The 22,226-nt window shown below is 43.8% G+C and overlaps 2 protein-coding genes and 1 pseudogene across 2 annotated transcripts in view; 1 reads left to right on the forward strand and 2 right to left on the reverse strand.

The window, feature by feature from the left end:
• Window positions 1–240: 240 nt before the first annotated feature.
• On the reverse strand, window positions 241–10,856 carry LOC109481789 (annotated as a pseudogene).
• Window positions 10,857–13,670: 2,814 nt separating this feature from the next.
• On the forward strand, window positions 13,671–16,895 carry LOC109481790 (cytochrome P450 2D6-like). Its single transcript, XM_019784379.1, has 8 exons — window positions 13,671–13,858; window positions 14,211–14,350; window positions 14,783–15,090; window positions 15,245–15,428; window positions 15,528–15,706; window positions 15,869–16,003; window positions 16,118–16,280; window positions 16,714–16,895. The coding sequence occupies exons 1-8, from the start codon at window positions 13,671–13,673 to the stop codon at window positions 16,893–16,895; spliced, it is 1,479 nt and encodes a 492-aa protein (XP_019639938.1).
• Window positions 16,896–18,442: 1,547 nt separating this feature from the next.
• The window catches only part of LOC109481791 (fibropellin-1-like), a 9,470-nt gene continuing 5,686 nt past the window's right edge, over window positions 18,443–22,226 (reverse strand). The window contains exons 8-11 of the mRNA XM_019784380.1: window positions 21,174–21,305; window positions 20,320–20,433; window positions 19,680–19,757; window positions 18,443–18,725 (exon numbers count right to left, since the gene is read on the reverse strand). Of these exons, the coding sequence (XP_019639939.1) occupies window positions 18,613–18,725; window positions 19,680–19,757; window positions 20,320–20,433; window positions 21,174–21,305 (437 nt within the window). The 3' untranslated portion in view covers window positions 18,443–18,612. The remainder of the gene's footprint in view (window positions 18,726–19,679; window positions 19,758–20,319; window positions 20,434–21,173; window positions 21,306–22,226) is intronic.

The following is a 22,226-nucleotide window of genomic DNA, read 5'->3' on the forward strand; positions in this document are numbered from 1 at the left end:
GGAAAGAAATTCTTGTGTCGTTGATCAAATTACGCGTTTCAACCAAACCGTTCACATGTTTCATTTGCCAAGAGAAAGATAATTAAGAACATTACAATTACCCTTATAGAGTTATCTCCAAGCCACCTATACTTTGCATAACTATGATTATCTCATGCTTGCTCCAGGTTTCTGCCGTATTAGTCGGATACTGCACGACGCTTTTAGTACGACTGAGTAATACGTTAGTGCCCTGCTTAATTAAACTCGAGGGATTGCACAGATTTCGAATGGCTTCGGAGAAAACACGATCCCCCAAATGCCCTCAGTGTCCGGTGTTGGAGCGCCCTCTGGCAGCTTGAAAGTGAACCTCTGCAAGAGGGAAGTGAAGAAGAGGAACAACTCGAACTTGGCCAGCTGTTCTCCGAGGCACCTCCGAGGACCTGGTGCGAAAGTACGGGATGGTTAGACCACCGTAGAAAAGAACAAGAGAGACGAAATTGTCTCAATATTCCAGAGGCTATCAATCTTGTAGCTAGCGTTAGCTGGTTACACAGAACTAGATGTTTGGTTTCCTATATTCGGCTCTGTAGAAAATCCATGGGGTACCTACGTATGGCCCGGCTGTCTTTATAGTAAAAACTAGCGCCGCTCTTACCTACACTGAACGGTAAAAAGGACTCTATCCTCGGTGCCAGCTGTCCGTCGGCGTCCAGGAATCGGGTCGGGTCGAACCTCTCCGGATCGGTCCAGTACTTCGGGTCCATGTTTACAGACCACAGGTTGGGCACTATGAAGGTGCCGGTGGGGATCTGTGGCACACAAAACAGTTTTTTAAGCGTGGAAAGAGAACATTATGGTTACCGTACTAGTGCAAAGAACGCCAAGTTACAGTGGCGTAAACTTTAGCTATGGCGTTAATGTGCATTCACGAAGTAGAAAACGGTCACCTGATGTCCGAATATGGTAGAAGGGGCTGTAGTCTCGTGGGGGAGAGAGGACGCAACGATGGGGCGAATCCGCTGGGCCTCACGTATGGTCGCCTCCGTGTAGGGAAGGTGGTCTCGCAGCAGCATAGACGGGGTCTGTAGAGATATTGATATGCTAATGTAGACTGAAACAACGCATTGTTTTTAAACGAAAACTAGAGTCCCACGATCTCATACCTTCGCCAAATGATGTTAATCTTTATGACTGACAAAGATGATTCCTCCTGATCATGCAAATGAGGTCCTTATTTGAATAAGTTATGTTTAATGATGTTCACCTTCACTTAACATTCAAATACCTAAGTATAAAATTCCAGGCAGTTACCATTATGGAATTATAAAATGTTCTGATTAATTATGCAAATTAAGTGTTAATTTACATAATCAATATCTCCCTGTGTTTCTCTCGTTCTCAATTACATGTCACAAGCTTGAATAGTCATTGAATAATGTAATGCAGCTGATTTATAGAATTTCCTCATTAATTATGCAAATTACATCCAGATTTGCATAAATGTTGCATAATTATGTCAAGCGTCATTTAAGCTACCTACATACCAAAAATCACGATGATCCGTCCACCAGTTCTTGAGTTATCCTCTTATGAATATTTTCAAAGAAATGCTCCTGCAGCTCCTGAGCAACCTGCTAGGGGGCCCAAACCTACGTCGCGTCTTCCCCAGCACAAGACCTACCCATCATCCAAATTTCGTGACCCTAGCATGTCCAGATCACAAGATATCAAAACCGGAATTTCAGCTGCAGTACCATAAAAAGCCGCTAGGGGGCCCAAAATCTAATCATTTTGAGGTCTCATCAAGACCTACCCACCTACCAAATATGAAGTCAATCCATTTAAGCCTTCTCAAGTTATCGTGTTTACAGACAGACAGACAGACACACACACGAACGCCTACGAAAACATAACCTTCTTGGCGAAGGTAAAAATTACAGTTCTAAATAATCTGGAAATTCAAGGATACGTACACGACCGTAATAATTGTTTAACCCTCAAGTCAAGAAACAGACACACTGATCATTAACGATGTTGGGAAACTACTTCATAACATAACCTGATTTCCAAGCGCCCCATCGATCTCGTCTTGCACCTTACACTGCACATCCTGGTTCATAACCAGGTACAGTAGGGCCCAGCGGAGCGTGGTGGCGGTGGTGTCGGATCCTGCGACGAATACGTTCTTGACGACGTTGATGATGTTGTCCTCTGGCAGTTCGGACAAAACTCTGTTCCCTGTAATTGAAGTTATCATTAAGCGACGAGGTCATTTTTGTCACAGCTGTACGCGTATTGGTTGTCTAATCGAATACACTTTTAAAGGTGTTGAAGTGATCCAAAAAAGATTGCAAAGAGACGGCAAGAAAACCTGAGATAAAAATAGAAGTTGCTAGAGTCTTGGAGTCTTTAGAGTTGCTAGACTAATTGCAGCTGCAGAAAATTCCTACGGCTGCAAAGGCAGAACCTTAGAAGATGATGACGATGATGATTAAAATTGACAGCTTTCCGAAGATCAACCAAATGTCGTATGTACTATCTCGAGTCAGTCAATAAAAATCTCAAGAGCATTGACCACGAACCGGTCCATATAGCCGTCATCTGGCAGAACTATCAACGACGTTCCTCTCGGGAGTTGGGATGATAGGTCAGCCCAGTAACTACTGACTAACGATAAACACCGTCACGCAGTAACTACTGAAAACGCTATGTATACCGTTATGGTTGTCTTTTGACTACCTACCTTGATGCTCCTCCAGCAGGAAACCATCGATGACGTCCCTGATGTTGTTCGGGTCAAAGGTCTCCCTGTGCTCTTGGATGACTTCGATGACGAAGCTGCGAATCTCCTCGCTGCACGTCACCACCTCCTCCAACTTCCGCCAGACAGACGGGACGTGCCGTAGGATTGGGTAAACGTTCAAAGCCTGGGGAAACAGACATAAAGGAGGAGGCTATGCTACAACACTTGCAACAACATTAGCTCGTTGTGACAACAATGACACCTTGAGGAAAGGTAAACTGGAAAATCACCGGGGGAATGGGGCATTTATAGCCTATGTAACCCAAGCTCCGGGGGGCTCCCTACATAGTCCGCCATACATATGCTATCATAGTCGGGGGCCGGCTGGATGTTGGGCGGCCGGCAAAAGCGATTTAATCAGGCTAGGGCATTTAATGCAGCTGATGTTATATTCCCTTATGATACTTATGTTTCTTTGTATTAGAATTTTTGTCATCATTTCGTAATAGTTTAGAATTTCTATTTCTGTTGAATAGCATTTGAATTTACGTTGATGTTATGTTTACTTATGATAGTAATGTTTGCTATATTTGAAGTTTTGTTGTCAAGATTACATATTAGTTTGGAATTTCTATTTTTGTTAAATGGCATTTTAATATGCGTTGATAATATTATGGTTATAATGAAATGTTGTACAGATACTTTAACATTTTAGTAAAAGGTTGAACTTTATTCCAACACACAATTGTACAGGGATCAAATTTTCAGCGACCACTGTCGCCTTCATCAGGATAATTAATGACCAATCACTTCACAACGTGATCTCGCGAGAATTACGGTTTATAAACACGTGACACGTCACACGAGATTTTACTGATACGTGACGTAAGCAATTGATCAAAACTCCCTGGCACTTTTACTCAATTGCTTACGTCACGTATCAGTAAAATCTCGTGTGAATAGGTCACGTGTTTATAAACCGTAATTCTCGCGAGATCACGTTGTGAAGTGATTGGTCATTAATTATCCTGATGAAGAGCGTGATTTGTGAAATACCTAATTGAGACATTGCATTGTAGATATGGTAACATGCACCACAAAAATGTATGAGGAGACACACCTGAGCGGTCGCCATTAAGCGGACGTATCGATTTTGAAGCTCCATTAGGCGACAGAACCGTTCGTCGTCATGGTTGAACCTCCGGCCGAACACAAGGGAACAGATCACATTGGAAGCCGCCAGACTTAGAGGTACTGTTGGGTCGAACGGCTGGCCCTGTTTATCCTTGAAAACTTGGACCAGATCCTGCGCCTCCTGCACGATGGTCGGCTCCAGACTCTGCTTCCCTGCCCCGAAGGTGTTGAGCCAAGTCAGAGCCACCTTTCGGGTCTCCTTCCACTCGCGGCTGAAGGGAGCTGTGATAATTCCTGGTAAAAGCGAACAAGAAATACCAGATAATGACTATTCTCGTTTCGGCTCAAATTGAAAACTTCTTTCTTAATCGTCCTTTATCACGTGGCATGTTTGAATAGCAGCATCTATAATAACATCTTAATCCTGTAGAAATTTAGACTGTCATTCGATAGTATTAGTCCGTAATCATTAGTCATAGACATCCAATCAGTCAAAGAGTAAGGAGGTTCATGATTAAGCTTGCGCAGTGTTATGCATTGTGGGTAATATGCCAAAGGTGAAAACCCGAAAGACATAACCAAAATACGTCTGGGTTTAAAAGTTGGTCACAAATATAATAAACACTCGATTCGCTTTATGGGAGGATGCATTGTTACCTTTTCCTCTAGTCGGTATTGTTTTCCTCCACATAAACAAGTCTGGACGAGACGAAAAGATGTCGCCATGTTTCTGGAGAGCCTCTTTCACAGCGGCCTGTCCGTTCAGCACGACTGCGGGCCGAGGGCCGAGCCAAACACTGGGGAATCATGTCAGGACATTTTAAATCAATTTAGTGTATCGTTTGTAGTACATAAATGATTACAAGGTGGAGAATGGTAAATGTGACAGGATGAGTTGCTCTAAAACTGGCATCGAAAACAACTGTTGTCCCTGCTAAGCCGTAGGTGAAATTCTGTCTAATGATGCATTATGCTTCCGAACGTGTGACCTAAGTATTGGCACGCCCACCTCAACCCGCCCCACCTGAACTGACTCATTTTCTTCTCGTTGCCGCTACTAGAATTAGCCATAATGTCCGTAAAAACACTACAATGTTAAGTCAGAACTCAGTTGTGTCACTGGTGCTGTGTTACGTACGTGAAGACGTCGCCATATTTCAGTCGCCATTCAGCGAACACTCGATGTTGTCCTCGGGCGAGATCGCGCAGGTTGCCGACGACCGGCCAGGCACGAGGTCCTGGTGGGTATTTCCTTCTCAACCTGACGTTTTGGACGTACAGGAACACTACAAGCAGTGCGAAGGCCACAACTAGTAGGAACTCCATTTGGCTTCTACGCTGCCCACCAAGTCTGTGAGAGTAAGTGCGTGTTGCCTCCCAATTTGCATATGACGTTGGAAGTCCTGCTGCCTTTGCCTGGGGTGTTATTTTGTGTTTTCTTAAAGCAGGGGTCTTGGCCCTCAGTCAGGCTTATCTTTGACGTGTTCTTGGACCTTTTTTTCGCCAGCCTTTGCGTGGCATATTGGATATTGCCCTGTCAATGGTACCGTCCTGTTAATTTGATACCGTTTTATGTATCCCTCTGCTTAAGATCTTGGTCCGCATGTTCTTTAGTTACGATAAACTGGCACGCAGTTAACCGAGTACCGCCTTCACTGCTATTGTCTCCACGAGGTCATGTGAAAACGCTCTGTAGTCTGAAGGCCAGATCAGGTCAGGTGAGGTGACGTCCTGATGACGTTAAACAACTTGCTTTTCACTGTGTTTTGAAGTGTTGGGGCGCTTTATGCTCAACATTAATTAAATTACTATGGGTCGAATCTGACAACAAATAGAGAATGAAGTTTTTGTGTTCTTTTCCACATAGTCTGAAGGCCAGATTAGGTCAGGTGAGGTGCAGTGAAGTGAAATGAGTGCAGCTGAGGTGATTAGGTCAGGTGAGGTGCGATGAAGTGAAGTGAGGTCAGCTCAGGTGACCTAAGGCGACACTGAACTCGTCGGGTAGAACCTGAACCGGGTAGCCTGTACCAGGCAGGCGAGTAGTTCGTCAGGTGTTCATGCTACCTTGTAAAGTCTTGTCTCGTTTCATTGCAATCACAGTGACGTGTAGCTATCTAGATGTGCTCCGTCCCGTCCTGCCCCCAGGGTCGCTACCCACTGGACTAAGCAAGCTTCTGATAGTCTATAGTCAAATGTTACAAATTTTCGTACCATCAGATCGTTTTATTCATGGCAAACAGAGACTACGTATACGATTACATACCTTACGTCAGAAGGCGGGTACATACTAGCCTCCTTCGCAGTCTTGTTGGGCGTCGGCGTTATTTTTTCTGTAAGCGAGGGAGTTTTTGCCACGGAGATAAGGTTTTGCGCAAAACCTTCCCTCCGTGGCAAAAACTCCCTCGGCAGCAAATCGTCCCTCGCGGCCGCATATTACTCGCGTCGCTCACAGAAAAAAATAACGCCGACGCCCAACAAGACTGCGAAGGAGGCTAGGTACATACTCTGTTCTAGATCTTTACCTTATGTCAGGTTTCTTTGTGGTATAGTCGTAGTATGGTTAGGACAATAGGCACGAATACATTAGGGAGGTCGTCACGCAGTACTGACTAACTTGAACGTTTCAAGCGAAGCTATGATGTAGGTCTCTATGTATCATGGTGCTTAGCAAAGCCGGAAAGAAATTCTTGTGTCGTTGATCAAATTACGCCTTTCAACCAAACCGTTCACATGTTTCATATGCCAAGAGAAAGATACATTAAAATGACCCTCATAGAATTTATACATTATCTCCTAGCCACCTATACTTTGCATAACTATGATTATCTCATGCCTGCTCCACGGTTCTTTCGTATTAGGCGAATACTACACCAAGCTTTTAGTACGACTGAGTAATACGTTAGTATACCCTGCTTAAACTCGAGGGATTGCACAGATTTGGAATGGCTTCGGTGTAAACGAAAGACCGAAAATGCCTTCAGTGTCCGGTGGTGGAGCGCCATCTGGCAGCTTGAAAGTGAACCGCTGCAAGAGGGAAGTGAAGAACAGGAACAGCTCGAACTTGGCCAGCTGATCTCCAGGGCATCTACGGGGACCTGGTGCGAAAGAAAATGACATGTACGAGTATCATGTGTCAACGATCTAAGCTATTGAAGTTATAAGAGTTCATTCTTTTTCTGTAATCATTTACAAAATTGAAAAAAACCGTCCAAAAAAAGGTTAGAACATAATTTGCTAAGTAAAAAGCAAAAAAAAAAAACAACGTTGCGATAGATGATGTTGAGCGCACCAGTTGCTTACAAATTATTGATTCTGTATAAAGCAACAGGGCTTGAATTGATGCAATACATGTTTACATACAGAATACAATGTGGGCAATTCGTGATGCATTTGCATGGAACACGATACGTGGAGACGTTAAACATATGGTTGTGCTCCAATATCGGATTGACTCGTCTATCCTTTATCTCAGATATTGCAAAAGGGCCGTTCGAAATTTCGTTGCATGGTTTAGATAAAGTATTTGCAATATTTGCAATGTGTTCCAGAACACAAATTAACTTTCATTTCAAGCCAAAACTGTCTTGCATGCCTCACCTACGCTAAACGGTAAAAATGACTCTGTCCTCGGTGCCAGCTGTCCGTCGGCGTCCAGGAATCGGGTCGGGTCGAACCTCTCCGGATCGGGCCAGTACTTCGGGTCCATGTGGAGAGACCACAGGTTGGGTAGTATGAAGGTGCCGGCGGGGATCTGTGGCACAAAAAAAAACAAGTGTAAAAGGAGGATGTCATAGTACAAGGAAAGTAAATTACAGCTTAGTAAATTTGCTAACGTCTATTGACGAAGAACAAGGTAATCACCTGATGTCCAAAGATGGTAGCAGGAGCTGTGGTCTCGTGAGGGACAGAGGAAGGACCGATGGTGCGAATCCGCTGGGCCTCAAGTATGGTGGCCTCCGTGTAGGGAAGGTGGTCTCGCAGCAGCATAGACGGGGTCTGTAGATTCATACGTTACGGTAGACCATAACGACATGTTTTTGTAGAATATTCCTTAATCAGTGACTCTTTTTGAAAGCTAAAAACACGTAAATTTCGATGTCCATTGTACATTTTGATCACGGAGTAACCTAGTCTCGCGAGATCACGAGGCTAAGTCGAGACGTGTACGGATCTTCTGGCCTCCCCCGCCTCCTTGCGGAGTAGGGGTAGGTAGGACTTGGGCAGCTCCTACTTACCCTACTTACCCCTACTCCGCAAGAACCTCTTCAACGACATGTTTTTGTTCCAGAGCAAAGGTGGATTTTTGTTTCAATTAGTTCTTAATGATCTTGGAATTCAAGGATTCGAACTCACGACCTCAGGGGTTATACCCTTCGGGTGAGAAACACGACCACTGACCATCATATTGTTACTGTTGCAAAAACAACTCTGTAACGTTACCTGTTTCCCAAGTGACACATCGATCTCATCCTGTACTTTACGCTGAACATCCTGGTTCATAACCAGGTACAGTAGGGCCCAGCGGAGCGTGGTGGCGGTGGTGTCGGATCCTGGCAAGAAAAGATTTCTGATGGCATTGATGGTGTTGTCCTCTGGCAGTTCGGACAAAACTCTGTTCCCTAAACACAATAGTTAAGAACAAGGTCTTATGACGACCGTGTGTGTATGGAAAGGCTAATAAAACATTTTTAAAGGTTCTATAAAGTGAGCTTACTAGAACCAACCAAGACGCAGTCAAATTGATTGAACCTTATTGCAACTGTATAACTTTCCTACGGATGCAAAAGCAGGAGCTTAATTAGTAGATGATGACGATAATGATGATGAAATTGTCAGATTTCGGAGGATCAACCGAATGTCGGACAGTCTCGAGTGAGTCAATGCAACTCTCGCGTCAGTCAAATTGAATGTAACTCGACCTAGTCAGTGCAACTCTCTGACCATAGATGTCATCTAGTCAAACTATCAACGGCGTTCCTCTCAGGAGACAGGGATGATATGTAAGCCCAGTAACTAGTGACAAACGATAAACACCGTCATTCAGTAACTACTGTAAACGCTATGTGTATGGGTTGTCTTTTGACCACCTACCTTGGTGTTCCTCCAGCAGGAAACCATCGATGACGTCCCTGATGTTGTTCGGGTCAAAGGTCTCCCTGTGCTCCTGGATGACTTCGATGACGAAGCTGCTGATCTCCTCGCTGCACGTCACCACCTCCTCCAACTTCCGCCTGATAGACGGGACGTGCCGCAGGATTGGGTAAACGTTAAGGACCTGGAAAGCAAAGAAATTACTTAATGTAGAGTCCTAGAAGTAGGAGCTATACTAACAGGCTTGGTATACGACGTTCAGTGTAGTATTCACTCAGAGTAGTAAAGATGCATGGTTTGTACCTGAACTGACGCATTTGACCGGAAGTATCGATTTTGAAGCTCCATTAGGCGACAGAAACGTTCATCGTCGTGGTTGAACCTTCTGCCGAACACAAGGGAACAGATCACATTGGAAGCCGCGAGACTTAGAGGTACTGTTGGGTCGAACGGTTGGCCCTGTTTATCCTTGAAAACTTGGACCAGATCCTGCGCCTCCTGCACGATGGTCGGCTCCAGACTCTGCTTCCCTGCCCCGAAGGCGTTGAGCCAAGTCAGAGCCACCTTTCGGGTCTCCTTCCACTCGGGGCCGTAAGGGGCAATAGCAACACCTGGTAAAAACGTAAAAGACGATAGTGTACGTATCGCAAATTCCATCTCAACACTGAATGAACACTGGATGAACACTGTAATTAGCCTCCACTGCTATTGTCTCTACGAGGTCATGTGAAACGGTCTGTAGACTGGAGGCCAGGTCAGCTGAGGTGATCTAAGGTGACCCTGTCCCCTGTCCTAGAAAGGTAACCTGAAACCTTTTGACAAGCCTTTTTTCTTGACAGAAGGTCCTCTCTTCTTGAAGCTTTGAACCTTGCAACGGCCTTGACTCTCATAGAAGGATCAATCAGCAACCAATCACATTGAAACAGTCACCCCAAAGAATTTCAATGTTTACGATAGTAACTGTTCAGTCAAGCAATGATGTATACACTTTTGTGGTATAGGTATAGGTTCCTAAAGCATTGCCTATTATACGTTAATTGTGCTTTTGAAGCGGGTTCTTGACTTAAAGTTTTCGCCTAGTGGCAGTCAGTCAAAAAAAACTGACACGGTTGTCTAGTAGTAATCCGCCTAAAACATTCAAATCTTCAATACAGAAGTTTTGCAAGTTGATAACAGACACTTAACTCTCTTCATCCGGTTAGGTTGCATTCTTACCTTTTCCTCTAGATCTGGTCTGTACTATTCGTCTCCACAGGAACGAGTCTGGACGAGACGAAAAGATGTCGCCATGTTTCTTCAGAGCCTCTTTCACAGCGTCCTGTCCGTTCAGCACGACTGCGGGCCGAGGGCCGAGCCACACACTGCATAGTCAGCACAGTTCAAAACAGATTTGTAGATGAAAGTGTGTAGTACGTAAAAAATACATGGTGAGAAATGGTGAATGTGACAGAATTAGCATTTAGGGACTCTAAAACTGACATCGCCACATTTTGTCTAATAATGCATGATGTTACTGAATTTAGTGAACGTGTGACTAGTTTTGGTACCGGGTCCCACTTAGCTCGACCCACACCGCCCCACTCCAGTCCAAGCCCAAATTTTCGACAAGTTCTACTAATTAACCATAATGACAAATACGACTAATATCAACATCAGATCAGTAGTGTCTGGTAGGTCAGTACTCAGCAGTAGTGGAGCATTTACTTACGTAAAGATGTCGCCATATTTGACTCGCCATTCAGCGAACACTCGATGTTGTCCTCGGGCGAGATCGCGCAGGTTTCCGACGATCGGCCAGGCACGAGGCCCTGGTGGGTATTTCCTCTTCAGCCTGAAGTTTTGGATGTACAGAAACACTCCAAGCAGTAGGGCTACAACAAGCAACAACTCCATGTTGCTTTTAATATATGAGCAGCTGCCCAAAAGGTCTGTGAGTGTAAAGTGTTGCCTCACAGCCTATTTATGTTCGAAGGACGTTCTACCACCAGTGCCTGGGGCGGTATTTTGTTGTTGTTGTTCTCTCAAAGGAGATGTTTATGTTTTGGGTTATTTTTGACGTGTTTAGAGGCAATTTTAATGGCTTTTCGTTGGGTGGCGTATTGGATATTGTCATTTCAATGATACTGTCCTGTTAATTTGATACCGTTCTTCAATCACTAAAAGATCTACTTGGAGAATGGAGTGATTATATACTAGACCATAGCTCAAGCCATTGTATAGATCATACATGTAGCTGAAGCATACACAGTGTTTTTAAAACGTTATCTGCAACTTTTCATGTATCCTTCTGCTTAAGAAGACCTTGGTCCGAATATGATTCAGCATGGATGAACACTGTAAGTAGCCTCCACTGCTATTGTCTCTACGAGGTCATGTGAAAACGCTCTGTAGACTGAAGGCCAGGTCAGCTGAGCTGATCTGAGCTGACCCTGTCCTCGTCGGGTAGAATGGTAACCTGAACTAGCCTCTACCAGGCTTGGGGAGGCGGCTGGAAAGATTAGAAATCGGCCAAATAGAGAAATACGCATGCCAAAGGAGTTTGTCCGTTGAGAGAACAGTTCGCCGGGGTGCAAACTCCCTTGGCATGCTTATTTCTCATCTTTCCAGCCGCCTCCCCAAGCCTGGTAGAGGCTAAACCTGAACCCTTTTCAACAGAGCCAGACAGGCGACTGCCACTACATGTCACCGTCGATTTTAATTCAGCAGCTGTAGCTCTCTATTTTTAATATGCTATCTCGTAAATGATTGTCCCGTTTCATTGTTCTTTTTTTTTTGCGATTCCAATGAAATCATCCTTTGACGTGTAGTTAGCTGGACGTGCAGCATATTTCACCGCCTAACATTTCTGACGGCAACCCGTCTGCTGACCCAGATCAGGGACACAGGCCGTTTGCTTGCTACTGCTTTTTGCTTACTATCTACAGCTCAGTAACTAATTCCATTTCAGTATACTTTCAACCGCCCTATCTAAATAATTATGACAAAACTTCTGATACCATTTAATTCTAGATGTAGACCATGGTGTTAAAAAAGTCCAAGACACATGGCAAGTTGTTCTTATATACTCGTTTATTTTGGGTTGATATCACAATTTCATACATACATGCATACATAGATCTCTAACATCTAACTACGCAGTCAAACACAGACTACAAGTGCGTTACTAAGTTCATACCAGAATGCATATAATACTGTGCTCAAGTTCTGTGACCTTCTGCGTTTCTTTGTGGTATAGTACATGTATATGGTTGTATATATCCATGTAGTTAGGACAACCGGCACGAATACATAGTCGTCACGCAGTACTAACTAACGTTAACGTTTCAAGCGAAGCTGTAATGTGGTTTACCATGTATCGAAACGCTTAGCAAAACTGTGACGGCTTTGCTAACTAAGCGTTAAGATACATGGTGAAGCACCTTACAGCTTCGCTTGAAACGTTCAAGTTGCTAATACTAGTAATAGTCAGTACTGCGTGACGACCTCCTTAATGTATTCGTGTCTGTTCTCTTAACAACATGGATATATACTAGTACTATACCCCAAACAAACTTGGCATAATGTCACAGCACTTAAGCACAGTATTACCCGCCTTCTGGTATGAACTTAGTAACGTACTTTTAGTCTATGTTTAAATGCGTGGTTAGATGCAACAGATCTATGTATGTATGAAATTATGAAGTATGGAACGCAAAATAAACATATAAGAAAAAAATTCTTTATGTCTTGGACGTCTTTCCTTTACACTCAAGACCCGTTATTTGACATCTTAGTCCACATTCTATATCTAGAATTAAATGGTACATGTATCAGACGTTTTAATATAATGATTTATTCACAGATGTTGTGTAGTGAAAAGGATGTAATTTTAGTAGTTGTAGTCAGTAAGGAAATAGCCCATGTCTGTCGGTGTCTCTGGCCTGGGTAGGCAGATAGGAACTCTTCGCTGGTGAAGCATGCATTTGCACCTTTAGCTGACTACATATCAAACGTAATTGCGTTGAAAACGCCAATTCAATGAGACTAGACTACATGAAATATAACGATTAAGGACCTGGATTAGTTCTCAAAAATTGATAATGATACATAGCAGCTCTTGTCCGACTCTATTGAAAGATGCTGCGTCACCTTATATAACCTTAGTTTATCTCACTTCACCTCACCTGACCTGACCTCCAGTCTTCAGAGCGCTTTCACATGACCACGTGGAGACAATAGCACTGAAGGCCGACTCAGCTATCTGCATGTCTGTTCATCTTAGCTAAAGCACATGATGACCAAGGTCTTCTTAAACAGACTGATACATAACAACTTGCCTATAGAGTTTTTAAAACACAGTCTACGTTTCAGCTATGGTCTATTGTCAAAACTCCCAGTATGTGCACGGAAAACGTTCTGTTGTCAATCCACTAGATCTTCTAGTAATCGCCCTAATCTCCAAGTAGGTCTTATGCATGTAGTGTCTGAAAAATAAGACAACAGAGTTAGCAGGGCAGTACGTATCCACAAGCCAACATAAGGCATATAAACGCCACTATAAAACATACCAGTAAAAAAGCCCAATACAAATGCTTAAAAACACGTCATTCGAAAGCCAAACCTCTGGCTAGAGAGAATATCGCCCCAGGCACTGGCGGCAGGAATCCCAACGTCTTTAGAAAATCAGCAGGCAAACATTTACTCTCACTTGTTGAACAGCTGCTAAAAGAATAGACGCAAAATGGAACTGCTGCTTGTTACAGCCTTGGCACTGCTTGGAGTGTTTCTGTACATCCAAAACTTCAGGCTGAAGAGGAGATACCCACCAGGGCCTCGTGCCTGGCCGATCGTCGGTAACCTGCGCGATCTCGCCCGGGGACAACATCGAGTGTTCGCTGAATGGCGAGTCAAATATGGCGACATCTTTACGTAAGTAAATGCGCCACTACTGCTGAGTACTGACTTACCAGACACTACTGATCTGATCAAGGAGGTAGAAAAACAACATGATCTGATCAAGGAGGTTCTAACTCCATGATCTGATGTTGACGTTAGTCGTATTTATCATGATGATTAATTAGTAGAACTAGTCGAAAATTTGGGGCTGGGCTGGAGTGGGGCGGTGTGGGTCGAGATAGGTCTAGTCACACGTTCACTAACTTAGTAGCATTGTGCCTTATTAGACAAAATGAGATCTATCGCTTAGCAGGGATAACCTTGCATCGTTTATGTACCACACACTATTATTTACTAAGCTGCATTAAACTATGCAACTATGCAGTGTGTGGCTCGGCCCTCGGCCCGCAGTCGTGCTGAACGGACAGGACGCTGTGAAAGAAGCTCTGCAGAAACATGGCGACATCTTTTCGTCTCGTCCAGACTTGTTCCTGTGGAGACAAACAATACGCACCAGAGGAAAAGGTAACAATTCTTAATTATCTGATGAAGCGAGTTAAGTGTCTGTTTTCAACTTGCAAAACCCCTGTACAGAAGATTTAAATGCTGTTTACCGAAAACTAGTGGTCAAGCCTGATTGCTTTTTACTTGCTGCCACCAGACTGCAGCTCGTAGTTAACAAATCGCCTCAAAATTACAATCAAAACTAAAACTCAATCCGCAATAATAACGGTATATATTACGTGCGTATACGGTATTTCTTATGGTGAACATTGAAGTTACTTGGGATAACTGTTATGTAATGGATTGCTGATTTTCAATTCTATTGAAAGAAAGTAAAGTTCGTTGCTTAAGATTAAAATCTTCAAGAGGAGAGGACCTTCTGTCAAGAAAAGGGTTTGCAATCTTCGATAGAAATTCAATCTGAGATGCTATCGTCTTTTACATTTTCACCAGGTGTTGCTACTGCCCCCTACGGTCCCGAGTGGAAGGAGACCCGAAAGGTGGCTCTGACTTGGCTCAACGCCTTCGGGGCAGGGAAGCAGAGTCTGGAGCCGACCATCGTGCAGGAGGCGCAGGATCTGGTCCAAGTTTTCAAGGATAAACAGGGCCAGCCGTTCGACCCAACAGTACCTCTAAGTCTCGCGGCTTCCAACGTGATCTGTTCCCTTGTGTTCGGCCGGAGGTTCAACCATGACGACGAACTTTTCTGTCGCCTAATGGAGCTTCAAAATCGATACTTCCGGTCAAATACGTCAGCTCAGGTACAATCATCACTTAATCATTGTTCACAACTCTGAATATTTGTAATTCTACGCTACACTAAGGCTGCATCTTAATCGTCTTTAACCATGCTCGTAGCCTGTTAGCATAGCTTCTACTGGTACTCAACATTTAGTAATTTGTCTGTATTCCCAGGCGTTGAACGTTTACCCAATCCTGCGGCACGTCCCGTCTATCAGGCGGAAGATGGAGGAGGTGGTGACGTGCAGCGAGGAGATTCGCAGCTTCGTCATCGAAGGCATCCAGGAGCACAGGGAGACCTTTGACCCGAACAACATCAGGGACGTCATCGATGGTTTCCTGCTGGAGGAGCATCATGGTGAGAAACATTAGACTCTACAACATTCACGAGATTATGAATGTAGCATTGTGATAAGATCCCATCTCCCATCTTTAAACTATTGCCTTCAATCAACAGGGAACAGGATCTTGACCGAACTGCCAGAGGACAACATCATCAACGTCATCAAAAACCTCTTCTTGGCAGGATCTGACACCACCGCCACCACGCTCCGCTGGGCCCTACTGTACCTGGTTATGAACCAGGATGTACAGCGTAAAGTACAGGATGAGATCGATGTGGCGCTTGGAAAACAGGTAACGTTACAGATAGAGTAGTTTTCACAGTATCAAAAACATGATGGTCGTTGGTCGTGTTTCTTGCCCGCCAGGGCCCTGGAATTAAAAAAAAAGTCCCTTTTGCTAAGGAACAAAAAACGTGTCGTTATGGTCTACCACAACGTATTAATATCCCAACAGACCCCGTCTATGCTGCTGCGAGACCACCTTCCCTACACGGAGGCGACCATACGTGAGGCCCAGCGGATTCGTTCCATCGCTCCTTCCTCTGTCCCTCACGAAACCACAGCTCCTGCTACCATCTTGGGACATCAGGTGACCACTGACATCTTGTCGATGAAAAGTTTTTTTAAGTATACTGAGCTGTAATTTACTTTATTTGTACGATGACACCCTCCTTTTACACTTGTTCTTTTTTTTGGGCCACAGATCCCCGCCGGCACCTTCATACTGCCCAACCTGTGGTCTCTCCACATGGACCCGAAGTACTGGCCCGATCCGGAGAGGTTCGACCCGACCCGATTCCTGGACGCCGACGGGCAGCTGGCACCGGGGACAGAGTCATTTTTACCGTTCAGCATAGGTGAGGCATGTGAGACAGATTTTGTCTTGGAATGAAATTCTATTCTGGAGAAGATATTTCAAATTATTGCAAATATACAGCACAATACAACACACCATGCAATGAAATTTTGAGCGCACCCCTTAAAATACCTAATATAAAGGACAGACGAGTCGATCCTATATTGGCGTACTTTTGTTGAGTGTTTCCACGTTCGGGGCTCCATACAAGTGCACCATGCGTTGTCCACACTGTATTCTGTATTTTAACATGAATTGCTCCTAAGCATACGCTAAATTGCTAACGTTTTTTATCCTTTACTCTTTTGTAGCAAACTACTAGACTAAGTATGTTCTCATTTCATGTTTTTTTACTGTGTAAAATTAATAATAAAAATATAGTACTCTCGTAGCTTCAATAGTTTAGATCGCAGACATATGCATGTCATTTGCTTTTGCACCAGGTCCCCGGAGGTGCCTCGGAGAACAGCTGGCCAAGTTCGAGCTGTTCCTCTTCTTCACTTCCCTCTTGCAGCGGTTCACTTTCAAGCTGCCAGAGGGCGCTCCAACACCGGACACTGAGGGCATTTTTGGGCTCGTGTTTTCTCCGAAGCCTTTCGAAATCTGTGCCATCCCTCGAAATTAAGCAGGGCACTAACGTATTATATATATATTATTCAGTCGTACTAAAAAGCTTCGTGTAGTATCTGTCTAATACGACAGAAGTGCCAGGCATTTGCAATAATGATGGTTATGCTGAAGTATAGGTGGCATATCTATCTATATTATGAGGGTCATTTCATTGTTCTTATTTATCTATTTTTTGGCGAAAGTCAGTACTGCGTGACCACCTCCCTAATGTATTGGTGTCTGTTTTCCTACATGGATATGTACTATACCACAAACAAACTTTGCATAAGGTCACAGCACTTATTAAGCACAATATTACCCGCCTTCTGGTATGAACTTAGGAAGTAAAAAACGTACTTTTAGTCTGTGTTTAACTGCATGGTTAGATGCAACAGAGATCTATGTATGTATGGAATTATGATATCAAACTCAAAATAAACAAGTAGTCATAGGCGACAATTCTCCGTGAAGTTTTATACTTTCCAGATTGGGAACAGTAGAGTGTATGAGCAAGAGTGTGTGAGCATTTCACAACTGGTAAGTAACAACGTAGCGTAAAAATCATGGCTTAAATAAAATCTCTGGTCAAATACATAAGATCATTCTCGTGGCAGCCACTACGCCAAACCCCCCCCCCCCACCACACCCCTGGAGTGGGGGGTCATATAGTCTCCACAATGTCAAGCCTCAACAGTGTTTGGTCTAGCACGATCCTCTCACACCAAATGACACTCCGGTTGTACAACACAGCCTTGCGCTAGCCATTCTCCTGTATGGAGCTGAGTCCTGGACCCTAGCTGCTGCCCAGGAGCGCCGCCTGGACGCCTTCATCATTATTCTTGTCAGTGTATGACGTTGGAATTCCTCCAGTTCGTGCCTTCGTATCTAAGGTCTTTAGAGTTTATTCAGTGACAGTGGAGTTCGAGTGTCTTTAGTCAAGCAGATAGGTGCTGGCTGCCTTTGTCCAAAGGCTATATGCATAACTCAAGCGTACACGATGTTTTGGAACTTTGTCGGCAATTTGTTAGTATATACATTGTAGTAAGCATTCTTCTCGCGAGGTTCGATTATATGCTTTCAGTAACGATGAACAGAAATACAAGTAGCTGAATCCGTCCCCAATGATATATATATAATATATACTGTCCATATGTATACGTGCCATACGCTCTGGCTGAAGGTCAAATGATTTCAGTTATATAAGTGACACTGTACTGGTAGATTTCAAGCAAACTTCAGCGGAGACGTCGACGGATGATTACTACTACACGTTATCATTTTAATCTACTTTTACAATGAAATCACTGACTTTGACGAATAGCTATTATCTACAGGAGTAGATACTTCACCCCCGACAGCATTGATTGAAATCTGTCCACCTACACAGAATAGAGACACGGCGGTCGTTGGCTTACAGAGTACTACTAGTCACTAGTTCAGTACACTTTCAACGTCAATCTGGACCATTATTTGATTACCAACGTCCGATGCTATTTAATTCTACACTAGACTACGATGTCAAGTAACGAATATTTAGTATCAAAAGGAAAGTCAAGACATAGAAATTTGTTCTGATATGCTCATTTATTTTGCGTCTGATACTAATTTCATACATACATAAATCTTTACTCTTGTTGCGGCTATCCAGTCAAATACAGAGAACGAGTACGTAAGTTAATGTCAGAATGTAAGACGTCTCTGTAGTAACTGCATCCGATCGCGAGGTGGCGCTGTTACTCCGGCATGCAGAGGTAGGAGGACCCTTCGTTCTCCAGGCACAGAAAGCCGGCAGGACAGTTCAAGTCCGTACAGTCGTGTACTGGTTCGCCCAGGGAACGGCCGGGACCTTTAAGGGATGAGAAAAAAAAACGTAAATACTATCATATCTCACACAACCTAAGAGTAACTATAGTAAGGCGAACATGTAGTTGTCAGTAGTAATCGTCCTTGAGTTTTTGGAAGAGCCGGAAAGATTGGCCGCATCGAATACTGAAGGGGGAAATCGGCCGTGGACGCCTCTCTGATGCCGCCGGGTCGCTACACTGGTGGCGGCGGTGGCAGAAGCAAGGGTTGCCGCAGGGTGTTGCACAGATTTTGAAAGCGTTTCAGAATGTCCGCTCTTATCTTGAGATCTGCATGCAATTCCGGCTCTGAAAGAACAACAAGGACGAACTAGCTGGCAACCAGCACGTTTGCCTCGACTAAAAATCATGACTGACACCATATGTCAATGTGAAGACGTACAAGTACGCAAATACAAGACTATGGGGGAAATCAACATTGAAGCGTTTATTCCTAGCTAGCCTAAAGACACCTAACAGGCTTGCCCTACTGTCAACAGGGGTGCCAAAGAATTCATACGAAATTTACGTTATTCAATGCAGGCTTCATTGGGGACATAGTTGTATTCTAGGGGCTGAGAATCGGTGGAACGTGATCGCGTAGCGCAAGTCACCAAATTAGTAAGGATCGTATGTTTCCGCGTAATGGATCGTATGTATTCCGTAAAGTTCGTATGTTCTAGTAAAGGATGGTGTAAAAATTAACTTTATACTTTAATGGATGGTATGTATTCCGTAAAATTCGTATGAATCCCGCACAATTCGTATGAATTCTTTGGCACCCCTGATCATCATCACATCGCTACTTGTAGGTCTCAGGACAGGGAAAGACCCTCACTTGTACAGGAGAAGTAGTACGCGCGGAGTGGCCACAGCGCCAGTAGACAGGACATGGACTGGTGTTACAGTAATAGGTCTTCCTACAGAAGAAAGTAGGAAAGGATAAAACAGTAACTTACTTGTACACGTGAAGTAGTAGGTGAAGTCGTCACAGCGCCAGTTGGCAGGGCAGGGATGGGGGTTGCACAGGTCCACATCTGAAAAAGGTGCATAACAATGTTTCACATGTACGATTATCAAAAATATACATAATTATACTATCAATACTTTTAGCGTTACTACTAAAAACATTTCTAGACCCATCTAGAAAAACAATTATTGCTAAATTAAGTGAACAACGATTTCTTGAGATGGTAATTCAAACAAACGAGATTTTAAAACTCGAAAAAGATGGACGAGTACACAGGGTTTTTTATAGACCTTCAAGTTCACAGACCACCGAAAAGTGTTCAGGTGTCCGGCCGCAAATGTACCGAGACTGGAGGTGATTGTATTATGTAATTCAATCAGATATATCTTACTATTTCCTGAATTCCTCCACATACCGCCCAGTTACTCCCACCGATTATTTAACACAATATGTGTCTTTTCAACCTTGGGTAAGGGAGGGGGCTGTGCAAATCACTCCTGTACCGTTATGTTTGTTACTGACATTGTACTTTGCTGCTTACTATGTGGCGTTATAAAATAGGTGCTCTTTTAAAGGAACTTGTTATTTTTGGGGGGGGAGGGCAAATGTTAAAAAGGTGTGCCTCGTACCGATTTCACAGTTGTCTCCGTCGAACCCATTGGGACATGAGCAGGTGTAGGAGTCGACTCCGTCCGTGCAGGTGCCTCCGTTCTGACAGGGAGCCGAGTCGCACTCGTCAATATCTGCAAAGGTAAAGTTAGGACAAGATTTGGATCACAATTCTTTTTGTGTATGTTTGTTAATGTTATTTATATAATGTTTAAGTACCGGCCAATGGACAGAAGCTGCAAATTTATCCTTTACATACCTCCAAATTTTCGCATATCGGAACAATTACGGTGTGTAAGATTGTTTTCTGCTTGAATAGACTAATAGGGCCCTTTTCCCATTAGGATAAAATTGTCCGGATCGAGCCTTATTAGACTAGCGATCAGTGGAACCGAGCCGGATTGGGAGCGTTCCTATTGGGGTAAAGTTGACCGGATAGAAGCCTGTCGCAAATCTATTCGGCTCACCCGGACAAGTTTACAACCGTTGAGACCATATCATTGGCGTTCGCAATTGACCGCCAGGGCAAAGGTGAAGTCAAATTTAAGTCGTTTAGACAATGTACATCGTTACACACTATCAAAGCAAAAGTGCAGCTGTGGGGTCGTGTGGCGTAGCGGCAGAGTGCTCTACTCTGAACCAGGAGGTCTCGGGTTCGAGTCCTGACATGCCACCGATCTTGTGCCCTTGGGAAAGGGCATTTTACATGACTTTCCTCACTTAACTCAAGTGAAAATGAGTATATTATATATTGTTTTGTCCTGCATTCGTCCTCTGCGTTGGTGGCGGCATAAAATATGTTGATATAACTCGAGTGTGCTGTCACCATGTCTAGTCATGAAATGTTACAATGCATAAAAAACGTTCAGCTCACCGGTTTCACAGAGGTCTCCGGTATATCCCGCTGCGCACTCGCAGAACATGTGTCCGGAGCCCACTCCGCCGCCGAAACACGTGGTACAGCCCCCTCCGTTCTGACACTCGTTCGTAGAGCAGTCGGTCACGTCTGGAAAAGGTTAAAAGTTGATTTTTCCAAAGACTTATAGAATATGTTTGGCTAACAATACATTATACATTGCAATACTTCAATATTTGGCACTGCATGTAACACTATGTATGCCAATTGTTTTAGGCTTGCTATTGGGATTGCATTGCTAACTAGCTTCAGTGCAAAGTGAACAAATCCTATCCTGATGAAGATGACAGTCATCGAAACGTCGTCGGCTCTTTGTTGAAAAACTGATACACGTGATTTAATCCAAGCAACTTGAGAAGCTTACAGGCAGCATCAGCCATCTTTCTTCCGCTACTGTAAATTAACTGTATTAAAACCAGTTTCTTTTTAGCTATAGATGTACGAAATACCTTACGGATGTCGTTGTACTTTGCTTGTGGAAAAGATTTCTCTATAATAGACACAACAGTCGTATTCATATTCCTAGTACAACTTGACAAACCTGTTATCTAAAAACATCCGTTATTTTATCTCCACTAACTGAAAAGCGAGGAAAAGTTTAATTCATCTACTTTGTAACTGTTAGCCATGCCTGTCCCTGTTTTGTTGTAAACTGGCCTGTACTTATTAATTAGCCGGGTGTGGCAGAAATGTGCCGTGTCGTCATTCATTCTACAATGAATCTGGTATACAGATCAGGTAGACTTTCTCCACATAATTGACTTATCAGGCCATCAACATATCCTGTTAGACATTGTCGACTGTCGCGATAAGCAAAAAGAACAGTAATTTTTTTGAACAGGCGCTAATAATTTTTTGAACAGGCGCTAAAAAACCAATAGTAAGTCATCTAGAGTGAGATCAACATTTAGTGAAATTGCTGTCCGTCCCGACACCTAGGCTAGCCTGGTTACCAGACCGTATATTAGCTCTCGATGCGCGAGTATTCTCTCCACAAATTCGTCGGGGGGG

The sequence above is a fragment of the Branchiostoma belcheri genome, unplaced genomic scaffold (genome assembly GCF_001625305.1).
Source record: "Branchiostoma belcheri isolate BF01 breed outbred unplaced genomic scaffold, Haploidv18h27 scaffold58, whole genome shotgun sequence".
NCBI lineage: Eukaryota > Metazoa > Chordata > Leptocardii > Amphioxiformes > Branchiostomatidae > Branchiostoma > Branchiostoma belcheri.